The sequence below is a fragment of the Chenopodium album genome, chromosome 20 (genome assembly GCF_948465745.1).
Source record: "Chenopodium album chromosome 20, dcCheAlbu1.1, whole genome shotgun sequence".
Taxonomy (NCBI): domain Eukaryota; kingdom Viridiplantae; phylum Streptophyta; class Magnoliopsida; order Caryophyllales; family Amaranthaceae; genus Chenopodium; species Chenopodium album.
The window spans coordinates 2,972,995-2,992,770 of NC_137853.1; the positions used below are offsets into that span (position 1 = coordinate 2,972,995).

At 35.6% G+C, this 19,776-nt stretch overlaps 3 protein-coding genes across 5 annotated transcripts; all 3 read right to left on the reverse strand.

The window, feature by feature from the left end:
* Window positions 1–89: 89 nt before the first annotated feature.
* LOC145597604 (putative methyltransferase PMT14) lies at window positions 90–4,763 on the reverse strand. Its single transcript, XM_081653806.1, has 7 exons — window positions 4,558–4,763; window positions 2,924–3,616; window positions 2,373–2,583; window positions 1,841–2,123; window positions 1,159–1,545; window positions 969–1,046; window positions 90–743 (listed from the first exon to the last, which is right to left on the reverse strand). The coding sequence occupies exons 2-7, from the start codon at window positions 3,563–3,565 to the stop codon at window positions 506–508; spliced, it is 1,839 nt and encodes a 612-aa protein (XP_081509932.1). The 5' UTR covers window positions 3,566–3,616; window positions 4,558–4,763; the 3' UTR covers window positions 90–505.
* Window positions 4,764–5,791: 1,028 nt separating this feature from the next.
* On the reverse strand, window positions 5,792–10,071 carry LOC145598607 (uncharacterized). Of its 2 annotated transcripts, XR_014103588.1 has the most exons (5): window positions 9,974–10,071; window positions 8,849–9,105; window positions 8,046–8,308; window positions 6,538–7,441; window positions 5,792–6,225 (listed from the first exon to the last, which is right to left on the reverse strand). XR_014103588.1 is itself a non-coding variant. In XM_081654980.1 (4 exons), exons 2-4 carry the CDS (start codon window positions 9,081–9,083, stop codon window positions 6,680–6,682), a joined length of 1,260 nt encoding a protein of 419 aa, XP_081511106.1. In that variant the 5' UTR covers window positions 9,084–9,105; window positions 9,974–10,071; the 3' UTR covers window positions 5,792–6,679. The 2 variants fall into 2 exon arrangements, 1 of the variants encoding a protein (XP_081511106.1); XM_081654980.1 differs by having other exon boundaries at window positions 5,792–7,441.
* A 666-nt stretch (window positions 10,072–10,737) lies between these two features.
* On the reverse strand, window positions 10,738–18,698 carry LOC145599141 (uncharacterized). Of its 2 annotated transcripts, XR_014103699.1 has the most exons (11): window positions 18,387–18,698; window positions 17,080–17,207; window positions 16,890–16,961; window positions 16,639–16,778; window positions 16,071–16,185; window positions 15,915–15,995; window positions 14,424–14,558; window positions 13,325–13,412; window positions 11,497–11,604; window positions 11,280–11,347; window positions 10,738–11,188 (listed from the first exon to the last, which is right to left on the reverse strand). XR_014103699.1 is itself a non-coding variant. In XM_081655551.1 (10 exons), exons 3-9 carry the CDS (start codon window positions 16,914–16,916, stop codon window positions 11,516–11,518), a joined length of 675 nt encoding a protein of 224 aa, XP_081511677.1. In that variant the 5' UTR covers window positions 16,917–16,961; window positions 17,080–17,207; window positions 18,387–18,698; the 3' UTR covers window positions 10,738–11,188; window positions 11,497–11,515. The 2 variants fall into 2 exon arrangements, 1 of the variants encoding a protein (XP_081511677.1); XM_081655551.1 differs by lacking the exon at window positions 11,280–11,347.
* Between the last annotated feature and the right edge of the window lie 1,078 nt (window positions 18,699–19,776).

Below are 19,776 nucleotides of genomic sequence, written 5' to 3' on the forward strand. Positions count from 1 at the left end.
GATTCTTCAGAGTTGATTTTCTAAGCCATGATGCAAAGAACAAAACAAATTATTGACAACAAAAGGAAGAGAGACGAGCAGGTTGAGACTAGAGAGGCGATACATTAGCAGGATCGTGCATATATAGGCTATAGTTATGGAAGAACATAAATTAAGCATGGATCACTATGATTTTTTACTTGTAGCTTACATTGTGTTATCAAGCTATACTCGAGTGGATACCTTTAACCGGATTTTAGGCAAGAGATCGATCACATGATCACAAGGGTCATACTCTTTACAACCCTTCTATTCCCACAAAAAAAATACATCTTCTCCACCTAAAATACTACATTTCTTCGAAAGCAATATAAATTACCTATAACATCAAATAATGTAACAAAAATACCTTTTAATGCCAAGAATTTCACCTTTGATTTCACAAAGTGATCTGATTAAGAGCTCTAACATCTTGGTCAAATTTTCCGTCTATTCTTTGACATGCCGGTGCTTGTCTTTGGAAGGATTATTGGCTGCTTGATGTTCTGTTCTTTTCACCGGCAGTCCAATATTGTTTAACTGCAAAGAGTATCTTCTCAGGCACAAACGGACCATCTTCATGGTCTATTAACTTGAGATCCCACCTCATACCCCGAGCAATTTGCTTAACCTTATTTAGAGGGTCAACCGCGTCTCTGAAGATGACTACACCTTCAGGGCGCAGGATTCGATCCATTTCCAGAAGAATGTCTTCATAATCACACCTAAACAATTTGAACATTTTACTTTAGCCAGAGCAATCAAAGAGAGAAAGAGGTTTTCCCTGACAGGCCAACCCTTGGATATACCCCGTACACAATACAATTGACAAACGTAAAAGCAACAAGCCAACAGGGTATATGGTCCAACTTAACGAAGAAAACCCATAAAAAAAAAGTGGTGCTAACATATGAAGAACCAAAATATTTTAGTAAAGAGAAGAGACTTACTTATCCTGGTACAGGCTGAACAAACCATTAGCGTGAATCAAGTCGTATGTCCTTGGGTAAGTAGAGAAACCTTCACACCTGGAAGAACATATAATAACATATTATAGCAGCATATTCACGACAATTACATTGATATTTGATAATACAAAATGTTATAACGAACAAAATAAACAAATTTCATTTCACTTACCAGTCATGATATATGCCAATAAGACCTCTTTCATATACCACCCCTAAAGTGTTTTCGGCAATATTAGGCACAACATTCATAACCCAAACCTTGGGTGAATCAAGTGCTGCAGCAAAACCACCAAGGTCTGCATTCATATCCATTATATTGCGGTACCTGGTTGTTCCAATCAATCTATTGTGGTTTTTGTAAGCTTTGACATGCTTCTTCCACTTTGCATTGTCTTCTTGGTATGATTCTTCTGTGACCCTTGGAACCAACCCCTTGGCAATTCTGGGAGGAGTTGCAAAAAGTCTGGCAGGAAATTTCTCCAACTTGCCTCCAGCAACCTCGCTTGAGCTTGATACCTCAGGGAAAGGTGTCACACAAGTTTCCATTTTCTTGTACCTGCGTCATGCATAATTTTTTCAGTTACATTAGATAACTTCATAAGGAGCAAATAATCATTTCGTCTCACAATAAAAGTCACATTACTAGTTTAAATTTTACACCATTTCGTAAGAGATTGATGTCCTTTGCGAAACTCTTTTAAACCACAAAGGAAAAGGAAATGGGAACAATCAATTTTTAGAAGCTTACAATTGGCCTTCAAGGATTTTTCCAGCATGAGCATACTACATGACTAGCTTCTAAGTGTAAAAACCCAACCCCAAGAATTGAAACAATAGTAAGATCTACTAACCAGACATCATCAGGATTTCGTGACTCGCAGACATTCTGTGGCTTTTGTTTGCAGGATTCAGCATTGATCTTCTTTCTAAATATAGCTATATCTCCTTTCTCGTACTTTTTCTCCCAGCATAGAGACTCAGCCAAATCTTCAATCCTCTTCTGCTCAGCTTTGCAGTCCTCTATTGTACGCTTCCATACTTTATGATATGTCTTCCAATTGTAAGGAGGACCGGACAAAACCCAGTAACCACCAGGTCTCAGAACACGGTCTACTTCCATCAGAGACTTCCCATCTGTATGCAGGCAAGAGCAAATGTCAGATGAGTCAAAGAAGGTATTAGATATTGAACAGGTTAAGCATTTTGAAGCCTTTCAAAAAATCAATATATTTATGGAGTTTAATTTTCCCTAGTAAGAAAATCAATAATCTTATGGAATTTAATTTTCCCAAGATATTTTTAGCAATTTTCTCCTTTATAAATGAGACACAAAGCGCAACAACATGCAACAACAATATCCCTCGAATCAACTCCAGTATTTACCATCATTTCCCCATGGTATCAAACATCTGGAGCACTGGGCCATATCAAAGGCCCTTGCGGGATATGGAAGATATATACTTCCAAGTACACCAATAACTGCCGGCACTCCTCTCTCTAATGCAAACTGCACTTGAGCTTCGTGATTGTCTCGTGGTGCAAATGACATAGCCAACACATTTCTCTTCAGCATGTATGCACCCCAGCTTGCAACCTGTCAAAAAAAAAAAAAATTATTTAAATCACAGGCTAATTCACAATTCAGGCTGTCAGTGTAGAGTGGAAACAGAACATTTACAAGGATTTTTTTTTTTTTTTAAATGTTTTTTTTCCAATCTGCTATGTTTAGAGAATTAGAGGCTATGATGAAAGAGTTCGCTAGTTGGAGTTCTGGATATCACAAAAACACAAATAATATGGGAATACTAATAAACAATGTGCAAGAAGTAGGTGAATCAGATAATCCCAATGTTCAAATGAGCTAACAAGTTAGAAATGATTAAAACGAAAAAGGGAACACAAAAGGGATGGGTGAGATAGGAAAGAATACATACCCCGCAGCCAGTATCCAGTGCTGTTCTAACAGTACCATCTGCAATTGGAATTACACTGGCAAGCTCGTCAATGTAAGCATCAGCACCTTGAGGAAACATTGTCCCACCACCAGGAAATCTAAATACATTGCCTTGAAAATCTACCCAATGTTGGCCAGCCTTCTCAACAGTCAGATGCTTATAAGGCACATTAGCATAGTAAACATAATCCCGACTTTTCGGCCAGGGGAATGGAGTTGTGTATCCCACAGGTGCTGGGATAAGACAGCGCAATTTCTCATCATCTGGGGGGCAATGTCTCTCTCTGTAGATCATATTTTCCCTTGGGAATTTCATAGCTCTGTCCTGCTCCTGGCAAGGAGTATAATCAGAGTATTTTTCATCACATATCTCAAATTTTTTAACTATCACCTCAGAAGACTCAAAAGTCCCAACAAATTTATGGTGAGGCTCAAAATCCAACTCTGACTTCACACCGCAATCTGTCAAATCAGACACCTTTGACATCTTCATGGCTATACTATCACCCTTGCCAAAGCCACTTCTTTGCCAAGCTCCTAGTAAGTAACAGAAACAGCAAAGTCCGAGAACAATAAATATCGACATGGACCCTCTGGATCTACCACCATGTTTGGGGGTCATGATGGCGAGCTGGACTCTCACTACTCCAAAGAAAGATCACAATCCAATCACCTGCTTATAATTAACATCCATCAACAACCAATAAACATTCAGCATAACATATGATATCACATGCATAAGCTTTCTTTTCTTTTTCCTTCTATGAGTAGAGAAATCACATATGAAAAAAAATATAGGCCAAGCCCTCTTTCATTAGTTCTCAAAGATTAGTTTGTTAGATTATATCCATTCAATTCAAACTCTTAATTTCAACTAAATATTACCCAAACAAATAGAACACATCAAGGAATTTAGCCGGTTCAGCTTCGACCGAAACGCATACACAACTCTCCATCAAAACATTGGGTAAGGCTCAAGGACACATACTCGGATCCGACCCGAATCCAATACTTTGTCCCAACAACATAGATTGATATGATATTCACTCACATACAGAATTACAATAATTACATGTATTCAAAGAACCCATTTAAATTTGCCATGGCTAAAGATAATACAAATACAGTACAACATCATAATATATGAAGTCCCCCTCCCTTCCTTTCCAATCATGCTTACCAAATTATACAGAATTGTACACAAATTATGGCTAATCAACCATGGAAAAGCCCAGATTTGAACTAAACCTATTACATTAAATTCTATATAAATCTCTAAAAGCTACTGCAAATATCTGTTGCTAATCAAATGTCGGCAAAAAGGTACGATCTTTATACAATGGGCATATAAAATTGTAACAAATTTCATATCAAGCTTATATCTTTCTCCAATATAACTCAACACAAATCACAAACCAAAAAAAACCCAGATTCATTACATTAAATTCTTCCAATAAAAAGGGAAATAAATCATGACCCTCAAATTCAGATTTCAAAAAAAGAAAGTGCAAAATTGGAAATTAAATCTACAATCTGGGTAAATGCAGAACATTGAGATCAAATCAAAGAATGATTGAAAAAAGCAAAAAATGGCAAAAAAGATTGAGAATTTACCTGACAAAAAGAGAGCTCGTTTAGAATGGTGATTGAAGCAGATCTTAAGGAGGGAAGTGAGTGAGTGATAAAAGGAGAAGGGCAGATATGATGAGAGTGAAAGTGGGGAGTAATGAGTGTGAAGTGTGATGTGATAAAAGTTGAAAGAAATGAAAGAATCTAATTAATTAATTAATTAAATAGTTAATCAAGTGAGTGACAGAGGAGAGAGAAAGAGATTGAGAGTTTAATGTGTATGTATGTACTTCTGACTTCTGAGTTATGGCAGATTGGCGGTGGCTTAGTTTAAGTTTATTTGAGTTTTCTGTTATTCTTAGGATAAAGATTAACAACCGAACTTCATTTAATCATTTTTTGTTTGAGGATTTGAGTTGGGATTATCTTAAATTAACATTAGATTTGCATCTTCTGGAAGGTTTGTTGCATAATGTTAGATTCGTTTCTTAAAATTAATGGTTGATCAAATGTTCATATTTATGTGTTGATATACATAAAAGCTGAACAGAGGATCATGGAGACATGGACTCCATCTCTCCCTGTGTGGCCGGGGTTCGATCCTCACCCCATATCTATCTTACCGCTTTTTTTTTTATTATTATTTATTATTTATTATTTTTAAGGCCAAACTTTAAAACAAAAACGGAAAAGGAAAAATAGATCTAAGGTTCAATAAGATCTACTTCCTTGCTATCTAGGCAAACAAAAAATTCAGCCGTGGAGTACTAAAACCTGCATGCATCTAAGGGTCTGTTTAGTTAAGCTCCAATTAAGTCAGTTTAGCTCCAATCAATTCAGTTCCTAATTTCCTTCTATCATAAAATATTTATTTTAGCTCTATTCATTTCAATAAATGTGAATATGCCCTAAGTTATAATCTACACGGTGATTATGACATGCAACTTCTAATCAACAAGCCCAAAGTGTATCCAATGCTTGTACTCTGCAACTACATTAAATGCATAAATTCTTATCAATTACCCTTTTTACCAATACTCCCTAAAAATAATTTTATCATAAAAGAAAAATTCCTAATTTCCTTCTATCATAAAATATTTATTTTAGCTCTATTCATTTCAATAAATGTGAATATGCCCTAAGTTATAATCTACACGGTGATTATGACATGCAACTTCTAATCAACAAGCCCAAAGTGTATCCAATGCTTGTACTCTGCAACTACATTAAATGCATAAATTCTTATCAATTACCCTTTTTACCAATACTCCCTAAAAATAATTTTATCATAAAAGAAAAATTCCTAGAGTCTGCAATATGAATTTAATGGCATAACGTATACAAACAAGTAGCTGTTTCCCACTCTACATCTTATAATAATTGGTACATAAATTGTTGTCGGCAGAAATACGAAAGCTAGTCTTCGTACTCAGTATTAAACAACACTTAAATACTTAATACACTGCGCTATAATAGCAGCACTGCAGCAACTCCCACGCCGTCAAATAATAAACAACTACTCTATTGCCTAGATAAACCAATACTCATTACATTTGTATACATCTCCATACAAGTAGATCCGGGTTCAGTTCTCGTTGGTTGGGGGAGTCGAAATTGGAACTCTACCAGAAAACAAAGGATACAGAAGAAAATTCCGATAGTGTTGACACGAGCCACTGCAGTCGAACCAAAACCAACTATTGCTGCATTGTGCTTGAGCAGTTGAACAGCCACCAGCGTGAAGTTGAAAAAAAAAAAAAAAACTACATAAAAAATGCAGTCACCCACAAATCTATGATTACCTCTCTAACCATTCTAAACTATGTATGATCTCACTTCTAGATAATCCATTTGCTTGATAGATAACAATAACAAATGGCATGCTCAATTTATGGATAGCGTATTTAGGGTTTTTTCGACAATACCCAATGGAAATGGACCCCTCTTTCAAGACATGGGAAAATAGATGCCTCACTCCCCCTTCCCCTACCTACAAAAATCTCATCCAAACACAGTATAACTTACAGATATTATCCGGTCAGAAGGTACATTTGTGCAAGCATTGTTTCCTTCCCCCATGTGGCTTCTAGCTGCCACTGCAGTTGCTGGATCTTCCTGAGTATCCCAAAATTTATAGGCAATGCACTCAACTGCCTAGAAAGTGGAGCTACTGGAGCGGATCTCGGGTGACTTTACCAATACCCTGATCAATTTTTTCGTTGTTAACTTGCACCGACATTGTCATAGACAAGTCGTCACCAACATCAGGGTTTCTGTGATCATGGGTCGGGCTAGAATCAACCACACAGACTACGGGATCAGAAGAACCTTCGACAACAACTGCTTTACCATTAAGTTGGCAATTCTTCATGGGCCAATTATCCTGATCTGAACTTGCCAAACAATTGGGATTTTGACCTTGATTTGGTACTTGGACATCAGATAAACCATTTTCATATGGTTGAAAGGCAGTTGGAGTGCCGATATCATTACTGACCAAAACACCCATGATCCCAGCATGGCTTTGATGATCAGAATCATAAGGTTGCATCCGGTTATGTGACTTCTTTGAAGAACGGGGTTTCTTTGGCTTCTTCACTATTACAGTCTCCATTTGTGGAGGAGCTGTCTCTTGCATCTTTCTTTTGCTTGGGATAACTGTATACAGAGGTTTATCGTCAAGTTTCTGACCTCCAACAGAACCACTTGAACGAATTGCAAGCAGGGCAGTCCTTGCAGCTTTGATCTCAGCATCTTTTTTATTTCTTGCAGCAGCCCCAATGTACTGAATTGCCCCTATCTCAACAGTACAAGAAAAGACAGCTGTCTTACCAGGGGTGTCATCCTTCCGGCATATGTAAGTAGGAATTGCACAATTCATCTTCTGTGCATATTCCTGGAGCAAATTCTTGCATAAACCTGTCTCATGCTGACAAAAAGTAATTGCAGTGATAAGCCAGTATAAGACTCAATGAACCATAAAATGAACTGAAACTGAAACTCAGGGATTAAACACAGTAGGAGAGACATTCTTACACTTCAAATAAACAGATGGAGTTTGCAATTAAGATTACAGAGCACTGTCATATTTAGCTTAATGTATCATATCTTGAGAAAGGCCTAGTTGAACAGTTGTTAAAAGCAGAGGGATCTATTTGAACTGTTAAGTTTTTAAAGAGTCAAAATTATGTTCCTAAGTAGCAAAATGCTTGAATATCAGAGTAATCATGTCCAACCAAATGATTACAGTCAACAATGGTTACTTGCTGTCAGTATATTTAAAAAGTTGCACTGAAGCTGGCTTAACCTTTAAACAATAATAACTTCCTCTCAAAGTGTGCTCAAGTCAGCCAATAAAAAACAATAAAAGTGCAAACCTAAAGCAGTTCATCAAAATATCCCCTAAACCTAAAACATAAAATGAATAATAGTACAATACATTCAAGTTAAAAATTTCCACCTAAACTTTGGTAAGAATGTAAGAAAATAATTTGATAATTGATATGCTTCAACTGGTAATTTAACTCACTTACCACAGGCACAGCAATTGAATCTTTTTTACCCCCGCTCATAGATAGATCCATTAATGCAACTTCAGCAGCTGATTGTTCTGCTGCTTTACGATTGAAGAAACCAGGCAGTGAATCATATCGGACACCATCCACGATCACAGTTGACCTGAAAGAAGGCTCATGTGAAGGGCCTTCTTTAATTGTCTCATACACAGGAGTCGATAGCCCAACTTTTTGGGCATATTCCTGTAATTGGCTCTTAAATACATAACACTTTGATACACCTAATTTAAGCAACAAAAAAATTGATTTGAGGCCATTAAAATTCGTTCATATTGATTTTCATCTTACATAAATATTGCATAGTATACAGTGGTTTATTTATACATATAGAAGTATCTCTTCTCATTACGTTTCCTGAGCTAATAACTTGAACTCGTCAGATAACAACATATATAAAAGGGATACAACATGATAAAGTTTAAGGAACATAATGACCCTTCCACAGCAGTTTGTTTAGGAATTATTTCTGTTTAAAGGAGCAAAGAAAGCTAAGTGGATGGCAAGAATTCACTAGACTGGACACATAGGAACTGAATCCAACAAGCCAAACCAATCCAATAGAATTATCCTACTAATTAAGTCATAAGCGTTGAAGGTTGGCAAAGCAAAACTAAATCAGGATTTAGAAATTTATAATAATCAGAAAATAATCTTAATTTATTGTCCTTGAGAGCAAACCTAGCAAGCAAGCTATCCCAAATTAAAACTCAACAAACGAGTGGTAGATTTATTTTCCAGCCAGAAAGTTTATAGAAATTTACCAGGAACAGATGGAGCTTGTAAACTGGAATTACGACTAATTCCCAGATGCATAGGAAAGTCTTTTAAAGTCCCATAATTACTATGCTTGTTGTTCTCAAAGGATGGCACCATTTCTTTGGAGCATAATTCAAAACTTGATACAGCAGTATGTTCTCCAATTGATTGATCACCAAGGCCATCAGACACAGCACCCTCCTCAGACTCATCAGAAACATTTACTTGAGTAGTTTCCATCCCCCTAGATCACTTCCGTTCCCTAATTGGTTTTTCCAAAAAAATAAGAAAAGTCGTGGTTAGATCACATGCACACAACAACACGTTCACATCTGTCAGCGAACCTGCTTCAACATACAAGCTAAGATACAAAAGTGTCATCCAATGCGTTGAGCTTGAGCTTGGTAGCTTTTGAGCAAGGCTCAAGCTAACCATTCATGAGACGCACACAACCAAGCTATCAACTTGGTTTCACCCCTAGTTGAGGCTACCCAAAATCAACTCAAACGAACAACTATCATTAAAAGTTCCTAATTTAAGATAATCTTCCCCGAAACCCCTAATAATCTTGTAATCTTATTTCATATGTAACCAAGAGCGACTTAGCTTAAGGGCTTCTAGTAGAAAACTACTATGTACCACAAAATCATCATTGTCGCGTATCTTATAACTTATAACTTATAATTTCTTACTTACTAACTCAAAGATGGGCAAAGATTTCATTCTCTTAAACATGAATTGCCTGCGACGAATTCGCCAGGCCCGTCCCTAAGCCAAGCACGAAAGGCAGCCGCCATCACGCCTTTTGCAAAGTTCCATCCTAACTTTATAAGGTTATAAACAAACTCTCGCAACAAATTAGCATCCAAATTTGACACAATTATCAAAATAGTCTAAAAAAACAGCATGAAATTCTACATGCTTAAGAATATCAACATAAATTGCACATTAGCAACAACATCGCTCGTTATAATGTTTCACAAGTTGAAAAATTATAATCAATAGTTCAACAGTCCACCTTAGAAGAACCCTAAATTGACTATACTGAAAGTTAAATTAACGGTAGTGTAAAACTAAACCCTACATTGTGAAATTGATAGATATGCTATGATGAAAGATAAAAATCTTACCTTGGAAGCTGCTTCAATGGAAGAAAGCTAAGAAGCCGCTTCAATGGAGAATTCAGAGTATGCTTCAATGGAGGAGAGAGAGAAAAGTGAAAAGCCTACCAAGGGGGAAAAATAAGGAGGAAGATTAATGACACGCATACATGTCAGCCGTCAGATCTATTCAAAAACATCATCATCAACGGTCAACATTAATTCTTACTTAAGTTTTGTTGGATATAATTTTAAGGAGAAAATATAGTGAAATTTTTAAATTAAAAGTCCTTAAAAAGTTAAAAGTGTTCTTTAAAAGTTTAAATAAAAAATATCCTTTAAAAAATTAAAATATATGAAGGTGAATTAAATTCGAACTCGGTGATGCAATGTGTTTTAAAAAGTTGTACTCGTATTATGTACTCCGTATTAAAGAGCAAATATATGCTCCTTCCATGATCAATTAAAACAGTTTATTTTGTCAAATCTAATAGTTACGAGGGCAAGATTTTTTCATGACATCCAAGAAACACACGACAACACGTGTCACAAGGGGGGATTCTGTTATCATAGACACCAAATACATGTAGATTGACAGCACAAAGCAGAGACCATTCAACTGCATACTGAACACAATCAACAGATTCGTAGGACTACAAAATCTCGTTTATAAGATGCGACATGCAATATAAGCCGGCAAATAGCATCCCATTCCACACAAGAATGTCAATGAGATGCTAGAAGCACAAATTTTAAAATCACTGCAAAGCTTCCTAACATATTTCTTCATAAAATGAGATTCAATATAGATATGCAAACTGATTACAAGATTGATACATAAGAATCTGGTATTCCACACAAATGAAAATTAATGATACAATTCCTTGCTAGATTGATACTGATTACAAGATTGATACATAAGAATCTGGTATTCCGCATTTATGTAGAATTCTAGCTTTATTCTGTCTTCACTATCTTCCAATCAGCTTTATACTAAACTACTAACTCTGAAGACCAGAGACACCGCCTGCTAGGGGGAAAAAACATATCTTTGGCCAGTTGCTGCTCAAAAATAGCGGCAGAAAGGGATGTAGATCAGTAGATGTACAACAAGATGTAGCTGTTGAAAGTTGAAACAAGCCCTTGAGTAATGGCTGCAGTTATCTCCTCAATCCCCTCCATCACAACTAATACAACACAATTTTTTTCTGGTAACATGGATGTTCTAATACAACTTCTAAGGGCCTGCACATAGAACAAGGTAAATTAAGATCGTCTAAAGTACAGAAACTAAGATCAATTACCAAAAATATGCACAAATTCACAAGTCTAACACCTCTTGGGGCTTTTGCGGACATGTGCCTACTGCCTAGTCTTCCACATGCAACTACAAAGTTGTCTCAACTGCATGATACATAGTACTTCAAAACATGCAAGTAGAAGACAGAAGTGTACTAAGGCATCTACTTATCCAAAGCTGGACATCGATAGATAACTTGTCAAAACGTTGAATATCCAAATGATCATTTCCATATATAAACTCTGGTTCTCACCAACTTAAACTTGATGCTTCTAGCCATATGATTTATTCATATCTGCACCAGAATTCAAACTCCCAATATCCACCTTCTTTTTCCTTGAAGAGCTCAAAGAACCTTCCACTAATGAAGAGCAAAAAGAGAAAGACAAGGAATAAAAGTTAATATTTCAAAGATAAAAGGAAAAGGCTAAACAGAGTAAACAGTTAAGTGCCATAAATACTACAGGAAATAGTTCACGATTCAATAGAGTCCAAATATGCCATTTCCATGTATCATTTTCATTCATTTGTGGGGAACAGGACAGCACTTAATTTAGATACTCGACAGGGTGCCAAAATCATGAAAATCTGTAGAACTAGCATGACTTTAAAGAGAGATTTTTTTTTTTTTTTTTTAAAAAAAGGTCAATTATATAATTTCAAGGTCAATATGCTTCATTTCTCAGGAATGCATAATGATGATAAAAGTTATTCCTTAAACAATTCGTTCAACTATATAAGGCATTCCTCAAACCCTTAACAAGTTAACATACTGCATTCTTCCAGGACCTTACAATATTATGCTCCACCACCACCCACTGAATAAAAAGGTATTGATCCCATATTTGCCAAAGGGAGATGGCAGTCATGACTCTCATACTCCAATTTTTTTAGCATTTTTTACTTAATTTTATATTGAAAAAACACATTAAAAAAACATACCTAAAGAAATGTGTCAACTAAAATGAAACAGCAGAAGTAGCTAATGTAACCAGCTAACAAGTAATCTTTCTATTTCTATTATTGATGGAACTAATGAGTAATGACTAATCTCTAAAGAAGGACAAAGTGATGATTAAACCAGAGCCAATCAAATCTACTACTTATTCGAAAATCATAATAAATAGTTCAGAATCTGGCACAAACATGAAGCATGTTATGGTTACATCACATGTGCTCAAGAATTATTGCACTCATGATTCAAATCAATTCTTGGTATAAGCTCAGATATGTGACTATGTGAAGACAGAATATTAACAAAAGCATGCACTTTTCTATTAAAAAATATCTTGGGGAGCCAGGGGAAGCTAAAATAATAGTTTGCATTCTGAAACTCTCACATCCACTATTTCTCAATGGGTGAGTTTAACACTGAAAAAAGTAAAGGATGTGCTCCATGCTTTGCTATTCTCATGTCTTCTTCAACAAAATATTTCAGAATGGACCTTATGGTAATAAGCCCTTGTGAGATCAGAGTTGTTACCCTTATTCATGTGCTTTCACAGGTGCTGCTTTGTGAGAAAACTTTAATAAAAAAATTTAGTGTCCAATGTAAAGCGTGGTTGGCAATCTAGGCATAAAATTTATCTTTCCCAAATTTCTAAAGGACCAAGGGTATTCTCTTGATGTATTTTTCTTTACCAAAATTGTCATTCTAACAAAGTTCTTTTTTTCCCTCAATAAACATACCAAATTAGTAAATTAGAGTTCGAAGAGACAGCTAGACATTTTTTTTAGGAAAAAATAATCAAATAACTAGCTAAGCAAAGTCTACATGCAACAATAGCATAATTCCAAGAGCAACTCTTAGAGAAAGGTTAACAGTCAGATTGTCAAAAAGATTCATAGTAGATTGCAATAACACTTGGAAAACATATTTTCTCTTAGAACTACATTTTTAGTGACACGTCCATAATTCACAAATAAGTGATACATAATAAGTTACAGTCATCTCAATTTTCCCTTTAATTAGATAAACTATCAATTCAATTAGACTTTATGTTGCAAAATGAGGCTTGAAGATAGCTAATAAAAAATCACAATGATACGTTATATATAGAACCCAAATTGCATCTCTGTACCTTGCCATTCCCACACGACCTTTGATTCACCCTTCACAAGCTTTGGATAGCGGTCCAAACGAGAATCTGACTCCACCAAATCTTCAACCTAATTTAGAGAAAGTTCAAATGAGAATAAGTATAAACACTATATAAATAGAAACGCATATAACCCGTCAAGGATGGAAAGGAAAGTAAAAAATATCATTAAGTTAAACTATTGTACTAATGACAACACTACACAAGTACACAGCCAGTCACATTAGCTCATAGCTCCAATCAGGGATATTTTCCATTGGTGCCAAATAGTAATTATGTGATTAAATGAGGATGGTAAATCTCATACTTAATAATGACCCTAAGGCCTCAGCTGTTAAGCAGCATTGTGTTGCCAAGTAGGCAAGTAGACTCACAACAGGCCAAAATTTAGAAAAGAACTTTAACAGAGAGCAATGTATATGCTCCAAGAAAAAATATTATGGAAAATCATTAGCTTCTCAATTATCAAGTTATCAGCAAAAAAATGTTTGCACAAGAAATCTAATTTTTAAGTAGGGAAACTTGCAACTCCTTACAAATAATTAGTCATCAAGCTGGTGATAGCAAGACATCCGAAAAAAAAAAAAAACAAAAACAAGCCTCTATTTGGTTCATCTCATTTTGTCTGAATTTATTTTATTAGAACTTAGTATTTTATTTTATCTGGACTTATTTGATTTTATCTGAATTTATTAGAACTTATCTTATTTTATCTGCACTTATTTTACTTTGTAATTTGTTTCAACTTATTTTTTTGAACTTATTATCTGAAACAAATAGACCCTAAATAAGCCACCTACAAAATCTGGGCTGATACAGAGGAGTTCAGGGAAGCACACTGTAAAAAGGGGTTAACCGGTTAACAGAAAATAAGTAATTGTTTCATTTGCAGAGTGAAGACAGTAAAGTTAGCAAATATTATTGACCTGAGGGAATGCAACAAAATTTTATGTGCAACCTGTTTGCAAGAGAGAGCACTGGGTGACAAGTGAGAGGGCACAATGCAATTACACATGTTTGAAAATTCTAAAATGCATTATGAACTCCAATGATAGGGGGTAAAAAAAAAGGAAAGAAATACCATCTTCCATAGAAAAGGATCTCTTCTTTCCTTGGGAGTAAGTATATGATCTCGGAGCCTTGAGGCAATTAACCAGGGTTCCCTGTCACCTATACTTCTAGACATTATAGCATTGTCCTCAAGTGTGTCACAAACCTGACAATTTTTCAAAATATTTTGAAAGCAGTGCATAAAAATGTCAATAGTAAGAAGTATTAGCTAGATATTGTCATGAGAATGAAGTCCATGAACAGAATGCAGATTTACAAATAGCAGAAGCTTCCACACTTCAGAATGTTCAATAGCATTCATTTTCTGCAGAAGGACCAGTGAGTGCTGTTCTCATCACATATCTAATTTACAACCCAATAAATTAGGTTATTTTCTCTAATCAACATTTTCAATTGTTTCAAGGCTAGATGTTGCATGAAAGTATGATACAATGTCAAGTATGAAAGATAGTTCCATACTTTCATAGTTTCATTAGTAATGAGGTAGTGGGCACATGGATAGAAAGAAACCAAAGGCTATGCCTACAAGTTCCTACTTTGCCATTGTAAAGCTGCAGTCAGTTTCATAGCTATGAGCATTCTAGATACACGAATGCAATCAGTTTAAATAGCTTGTGCTCATAGAGGCATTGCATTCAACGTACTTTCTGATATCTTGATCATTTGGTCAAAAAATTACTTAAGAGAGTAAAGGTACATAAAAAACTTCAATTCAGAGATATGTTGTTCACAAGATGACTGCAATTTTTGCAAAAAAACTTATAGAAGCCATGTTTTAATGACCACCCTCAAAACTGTCTAATTTAAAAGTCAGTTCCTAGAAGACCTGCTGATCAAAAGTATAAATCCTTGGGACTGAAGGTCATAGCTCGTCCTTTGCCAGGCTGCCTCTGTGCCCAAGTCCGGTCAATGAAGGAAGGCATCTCACCTCGGCCTTATGACCCTAGTAAAGTAAAGCCAATGAGCGATTCAAAGAACTCAACTAAAAGGGGGAAGGAAGAACTTTTGGGATAGAGTTTCTTGTTCAAGTAATCCAGAAAGACTTTCATGAGTGCTTTCACGAGATAATAAAGAAAATGTATGGGCTTTGATGAAAGAGCGATAAGAGAAGGCTTCAAGCCTAGAAGTCAAAGTCGGCGAATCCGCTTTTAAAGTAAATAGAGCACGCAAATAGCAAGAAGCCGTCCAGTTATGAAATAACTTGTCCCAAGGATTTATACTGTTGATCAGCAGGTCTCCTAGACCCACGCCACAGGAAAGAGAAAAAAAAAAAAAAAAAAACAAAACAAAACAAAAACAAATTTTGGCTAATAATGATCAAGCTTGATTTCAAAATTAATTTCCAGGATCACCAGCTACAAGCCTACAAGTATCAATTACTCGTAAACAAGCACCATAAATCTTCATATATGAGCCACTGTGACATCCAATACCTCAGAATTGCACCAACTTAGGTATTACATTGTTTGAAGTATTAAGGAAGGTAGTATCAAATGCTAACCTGATGGTAAAGATGTTCTGCTCTTTTTGTCAGATACCATCTTCTTCGAATTCTCAACAGCAACAATGTAGATCCTGCAAGCTGTAAATATCAATATCATCATCATGATCACGAAGTTCATTCTACATTTTTAGAGTTGAGATAAGAGTTGAATACCAGTACAAATACTGCCATTAGAAGTAAAAGATTCTTAGCTATCCATTGTCGAGCAAGACATGTCATTGATTTGTAACTTTCAGCTAATTTTTCAGGACACTTAAACTCTTTGACCCTGCAAGAAAAGATACACAAAATGTTTTAGACTGTATCAAATTACAAAACCCTGTTACATGGTATGTGAGTAACTCAGTTTGTTACAGGTCACAAGAACAGAAACACAGGCTGCAGCCTATAATATGATGTCAGAATAGCCCCTCTCTATCTATCTCTATCTCTCATTATTCTCTCTCACCCATAAGATTGCACCAACCAGGCAGCCACCACCCTATATCTTTTGTGCTTAAAGCTTAATAGTCACCAATAATTCAACTGCAGATCTGAGATAGTCAATCAAAACCATGTATTAAATACCTTTAATTCATTAGCACAAAAAGTCCAATTGGAAGTATAATGAAGAAGGGAGATGAATTGTGCGCCTTAAGGATAATGAACAAGCTCAGCAATCAGAATCATGTTTGACCCTTTTTTTGAGACATGTGATCAATTTTAAAGTTAGAAAGCATACCTGTTGCCAATGGTTCTTGTATCCAGCAGTCCACTAATGTCCTCCAATGCTTTTTCTTTTGCATACAGATACTTGATATCATCTGCAGCAGAACCTTGGAATCCTTTGTCCAGCATGTCCTTCAACTTGTCCTCGGACACCTAAACAGAGTTACAGTAAAAAGAAAATTCTAACAGAGTTAACCAATTCTGGCACTCTCAGGATTCACGTAAAAAAATTCAAAAAAGTCTGACAGCAGAGAAGTGACAAACCCAAATTGTCCCAATTCCATCACACATATAATGTGCATGTGCTTCACACAGATGATCTTTTGCCCACACTGTCTGAAATCATCAACGTAAAAATGTGAAAATTAAGCCATAGCAAGGTGAGAACATCCATTAGTTCAGTCAAAAAGAAGATCACATGAATAGCACAAAAAACACGAGCACAACAGCTTACAAGTTTCTTAGCTGCTTCATAGATATCTCCGTCTTCAATGCATGATTTTCCATAACTCCTATATCCTTGAATGCATTCCAACTGGCCCTAGTAACACCTTCCATTATTTGGACAAGGCTCACATGTATCTGTAAGAACAACAATGTAAAGTAAATTTGATCAAATCTTTAAAGTACCTGTAACCCCCCCACCCCCAAAAGAATTGGTATGAGACTTTCATCTTGAACAGCTCAAGCAAACACAAACAAGAATTCCCTCTGTTTATATATTTGTTTGATTTACTCTGGAGCATTAGGTTTTGCACATAATTTAACACTTTGATTGGATAAAAGAAATAGGTGAGAAAGAAAAGGAAGGGAAAAGAACGAATGCAATTACCTTTGTCTGTCTAGCAAAATAGCAAATAAAGGGGGTAAGGGAAATGGAAGGAAGGCCATTTCCTTTGTCTCGCTAGCATAATAGCAAATAAAGGGGGGTAAGGAAAATGGAAGGACAGCAATTTCCTTTGTCTCGCTAGCCAAAAAGCAAATAAAGGGGCTAACAACTCTCGTGGCAGCAAAACAACATTCCTGTCATCGAAGATGATTATTACTTGATGATCTTCCCCTCTTCTTCCCTCCTCTTCTCTCATATCCAAACAAGAGCAGTGATTTTCTTATTCGCTCACCGCACCTCCCTACTTGTTTCCTAATAGCCCCTTGGTAACGACAACCCACTTCCATATCATTTTATGGGAATAATCGCCATTATAAGCAACAGGAAATTCAAAGACATGTAACATGGTTCACTTGAATCCAGTGTCCAACACTCCTCTACTAGAAAACTATCAACCTAAGTGAGAATGAATGACAGAACATCTATAACAGCAACTGTACGTCTGTACGAAACGTAATACAGCCACGATCTTCCAAAATTATGCACATTTGGACCTCCTTAAACCCCGCATAAGGCACAATTCATATCAATTTGTACTTCATGGCTTTATAGTTTATGAAGCCCAAAAAAGGGAACTGTGATTTGATATAACCGTGCAAACTCTCTCTCCTTCCCTAACATTCCTCTAATTACACAACTCTAAAATAACTTGAACACACATTTCATCAAAATGTATATCTATAATGAATGACCCAACTATCATCTTAGAATTTCCAGTAATTTAAATAACTTCATGCCCAAAATCATGATACAAATCAAAATCAAGTAGCAATTAGAGCAACACAAACTATATATCACATATTCGTAGAAATAATCATATAACACGAAAAAATAGACAAAATTGTGATATGAAAGCAAAGAGTGAAGATTACCGAGCAATGAAACATCGTATTCTCCGACGTCGGAATCACAGAAAGGTAAAGAGGGGCGATTAATGAAGCTGGATAAGAAGTTGCAGAAAACGGCGACAAAAGCAGCAATTGTGATGACAACAATGAGCTTGAGAAAATCGGATTTGGAAGGAAGTAAATTAGGGGGAGGTTCAACTTCTGCAAGTAATGAAGTAAGCGTCGAAGAAGAGGTATGAGATTGAGAGTGATTTGGGATGAATTTGGAATTAGGGTTTTTGGGTGATGATTTTGGGCGTCTTCTTGGTGTTGAAGAAGACATTGTTGCTGCTTCCCTACTTTATAAAAAGTACAAAAGAACTCTTATGAATAGTGTCATGACTTTTTTACCCCTAAAAATATTTATTTACCCATATACCCATTTATGCTTATGAATAGTGTGATGACTTTTTTACCCTTAAAAATATTTATTTACACATATACCCATTTATGTCATATTAACTCTTATGCTTCCCTTATTTATTTTTCTTAGCTTCTTTAGTTTTCCTTCCCTTCCAATTTCCAATGCTTAAAGTTATTTTTCTTCTATCTAACATTAGAGGGCAAACCTATTTAACTTGATAATAGTCCTCTTCAAGGGGTGGGGGAATAGGTTGGATATAATCCACTTTGTTAATATTTTCATTAAAAAGAAAAAAGAAAAAATAACACACACACACACACAAACCCACCGAATTAAATTACCCCACCTAATTAGACATTATTATTTGAAACTTCTCTGTTAGCTTTTAGTTGTAACATTTTAACTTTCACGCTTGTCAATATATAATTTCAATCTTTTGTATCTCAGATTATAGACATGTATAAAACTCTAAAGATTAAATATTTAAAACATATATATAAACCGAAATGAATCTAATGAAATTCCACATGACTACTATGCCCAACAAAAAAGGCAAATAAAATAAAGATCAATTATAAAAAAAAAAATCGATATATTTTCAAGCATTGCAACTAAAAGTGACGAATGATGTATATAATAATTTACAACAAAAGCCATATTGCACCATAAAAAGCTTACAACTAAAAAGTGAATAGTGTATATATATTTTCAAGTGTTACATTTTTGTACCTACGCAAATTGTCAACAATTTATTTCTTAGTTTATGCGTGCAAAAGCCTAGCCGGTAAATTGTGGGTGTCATGACAAGCTATTAGTCTATTACAACTCGACCATAAATATCGAATATATCGCACGCAACGCGTGCGTAGCCTCCCCTAGTGTGAGAAAAAGGAAGAAGATTACTCCGTTTTCGAGTTTGTGATGGCCTCTTTCTTTCCTCTTTTTCCCCCTACTTGGGAAATTGAGATTTTAGATTGTTTGATTTCTCTAATCAATTTTAAATCAAGGTTA

Bases quoted from the DNA above. Each gene is read 5' to 3' on its own strand.
- LOC145598607 (XM_081654980.1), bottom strand. From the start codon at position 9,083: ATGGAAACTACTCAAGTAAATGTTTCTGATGAGTCTGAGGAGGGTGCT. The intron at 8,309-8,848 runs GTAAATTTCTAT...TGCTTAAATTAG, and splicing joins ACAAGCTCCATCTGTTCCTG to GTGTATCAAAGTGTTATGTA. The intron at 7,442-8,045 runs GTAAGTGAGTTA...ACTTTTTGTCAG, and splicing joins ATTCAATTGCTGTGCCTGTG to CATGAGACAGGTTTATGCAA.
- LOC145599141 (XM_081655551.1), bottom strand. From the start codon at position 16,916: ATGTGTGATGGAATTGGGACAATTTGG. The intron at 15,996-16,070 runs GTATTCAACTCT...TGATATTTACAG, and splicing joins TAATGGCAGTATTTGTACTG to CTTGCAGGATCTACATTGTT. The intron at 11,605-13,324 runs GTACAGAGATGC...GCTCTTCATTAG, and splicing joins GGTCGTGTGGGAATGGCAAG to TGGAAGGTTCTTTGAGCTCT.
- LOC145597604 (XM_081653806.1), bottom strand. From the start codon at position 3,565: ATGACCCCCAAACATGGTGGTAGATCCAGAGGGTCCATGTCGATATTT. The intron at 2,124-2,372 runs GTAAATACTGGA...GCCTGCATACAG, and splicing joins GATACCATGGGGAAATGATG to ATGGGAAGTCTCTGATGGAA. The intron at 1,047-1,158 runs GTAAGTGAAATG...ATGTTCTTCCAG, and splicing joins ATTGGCATATATCATGACTG to GTGTGAAGGTTTCTCTACTT.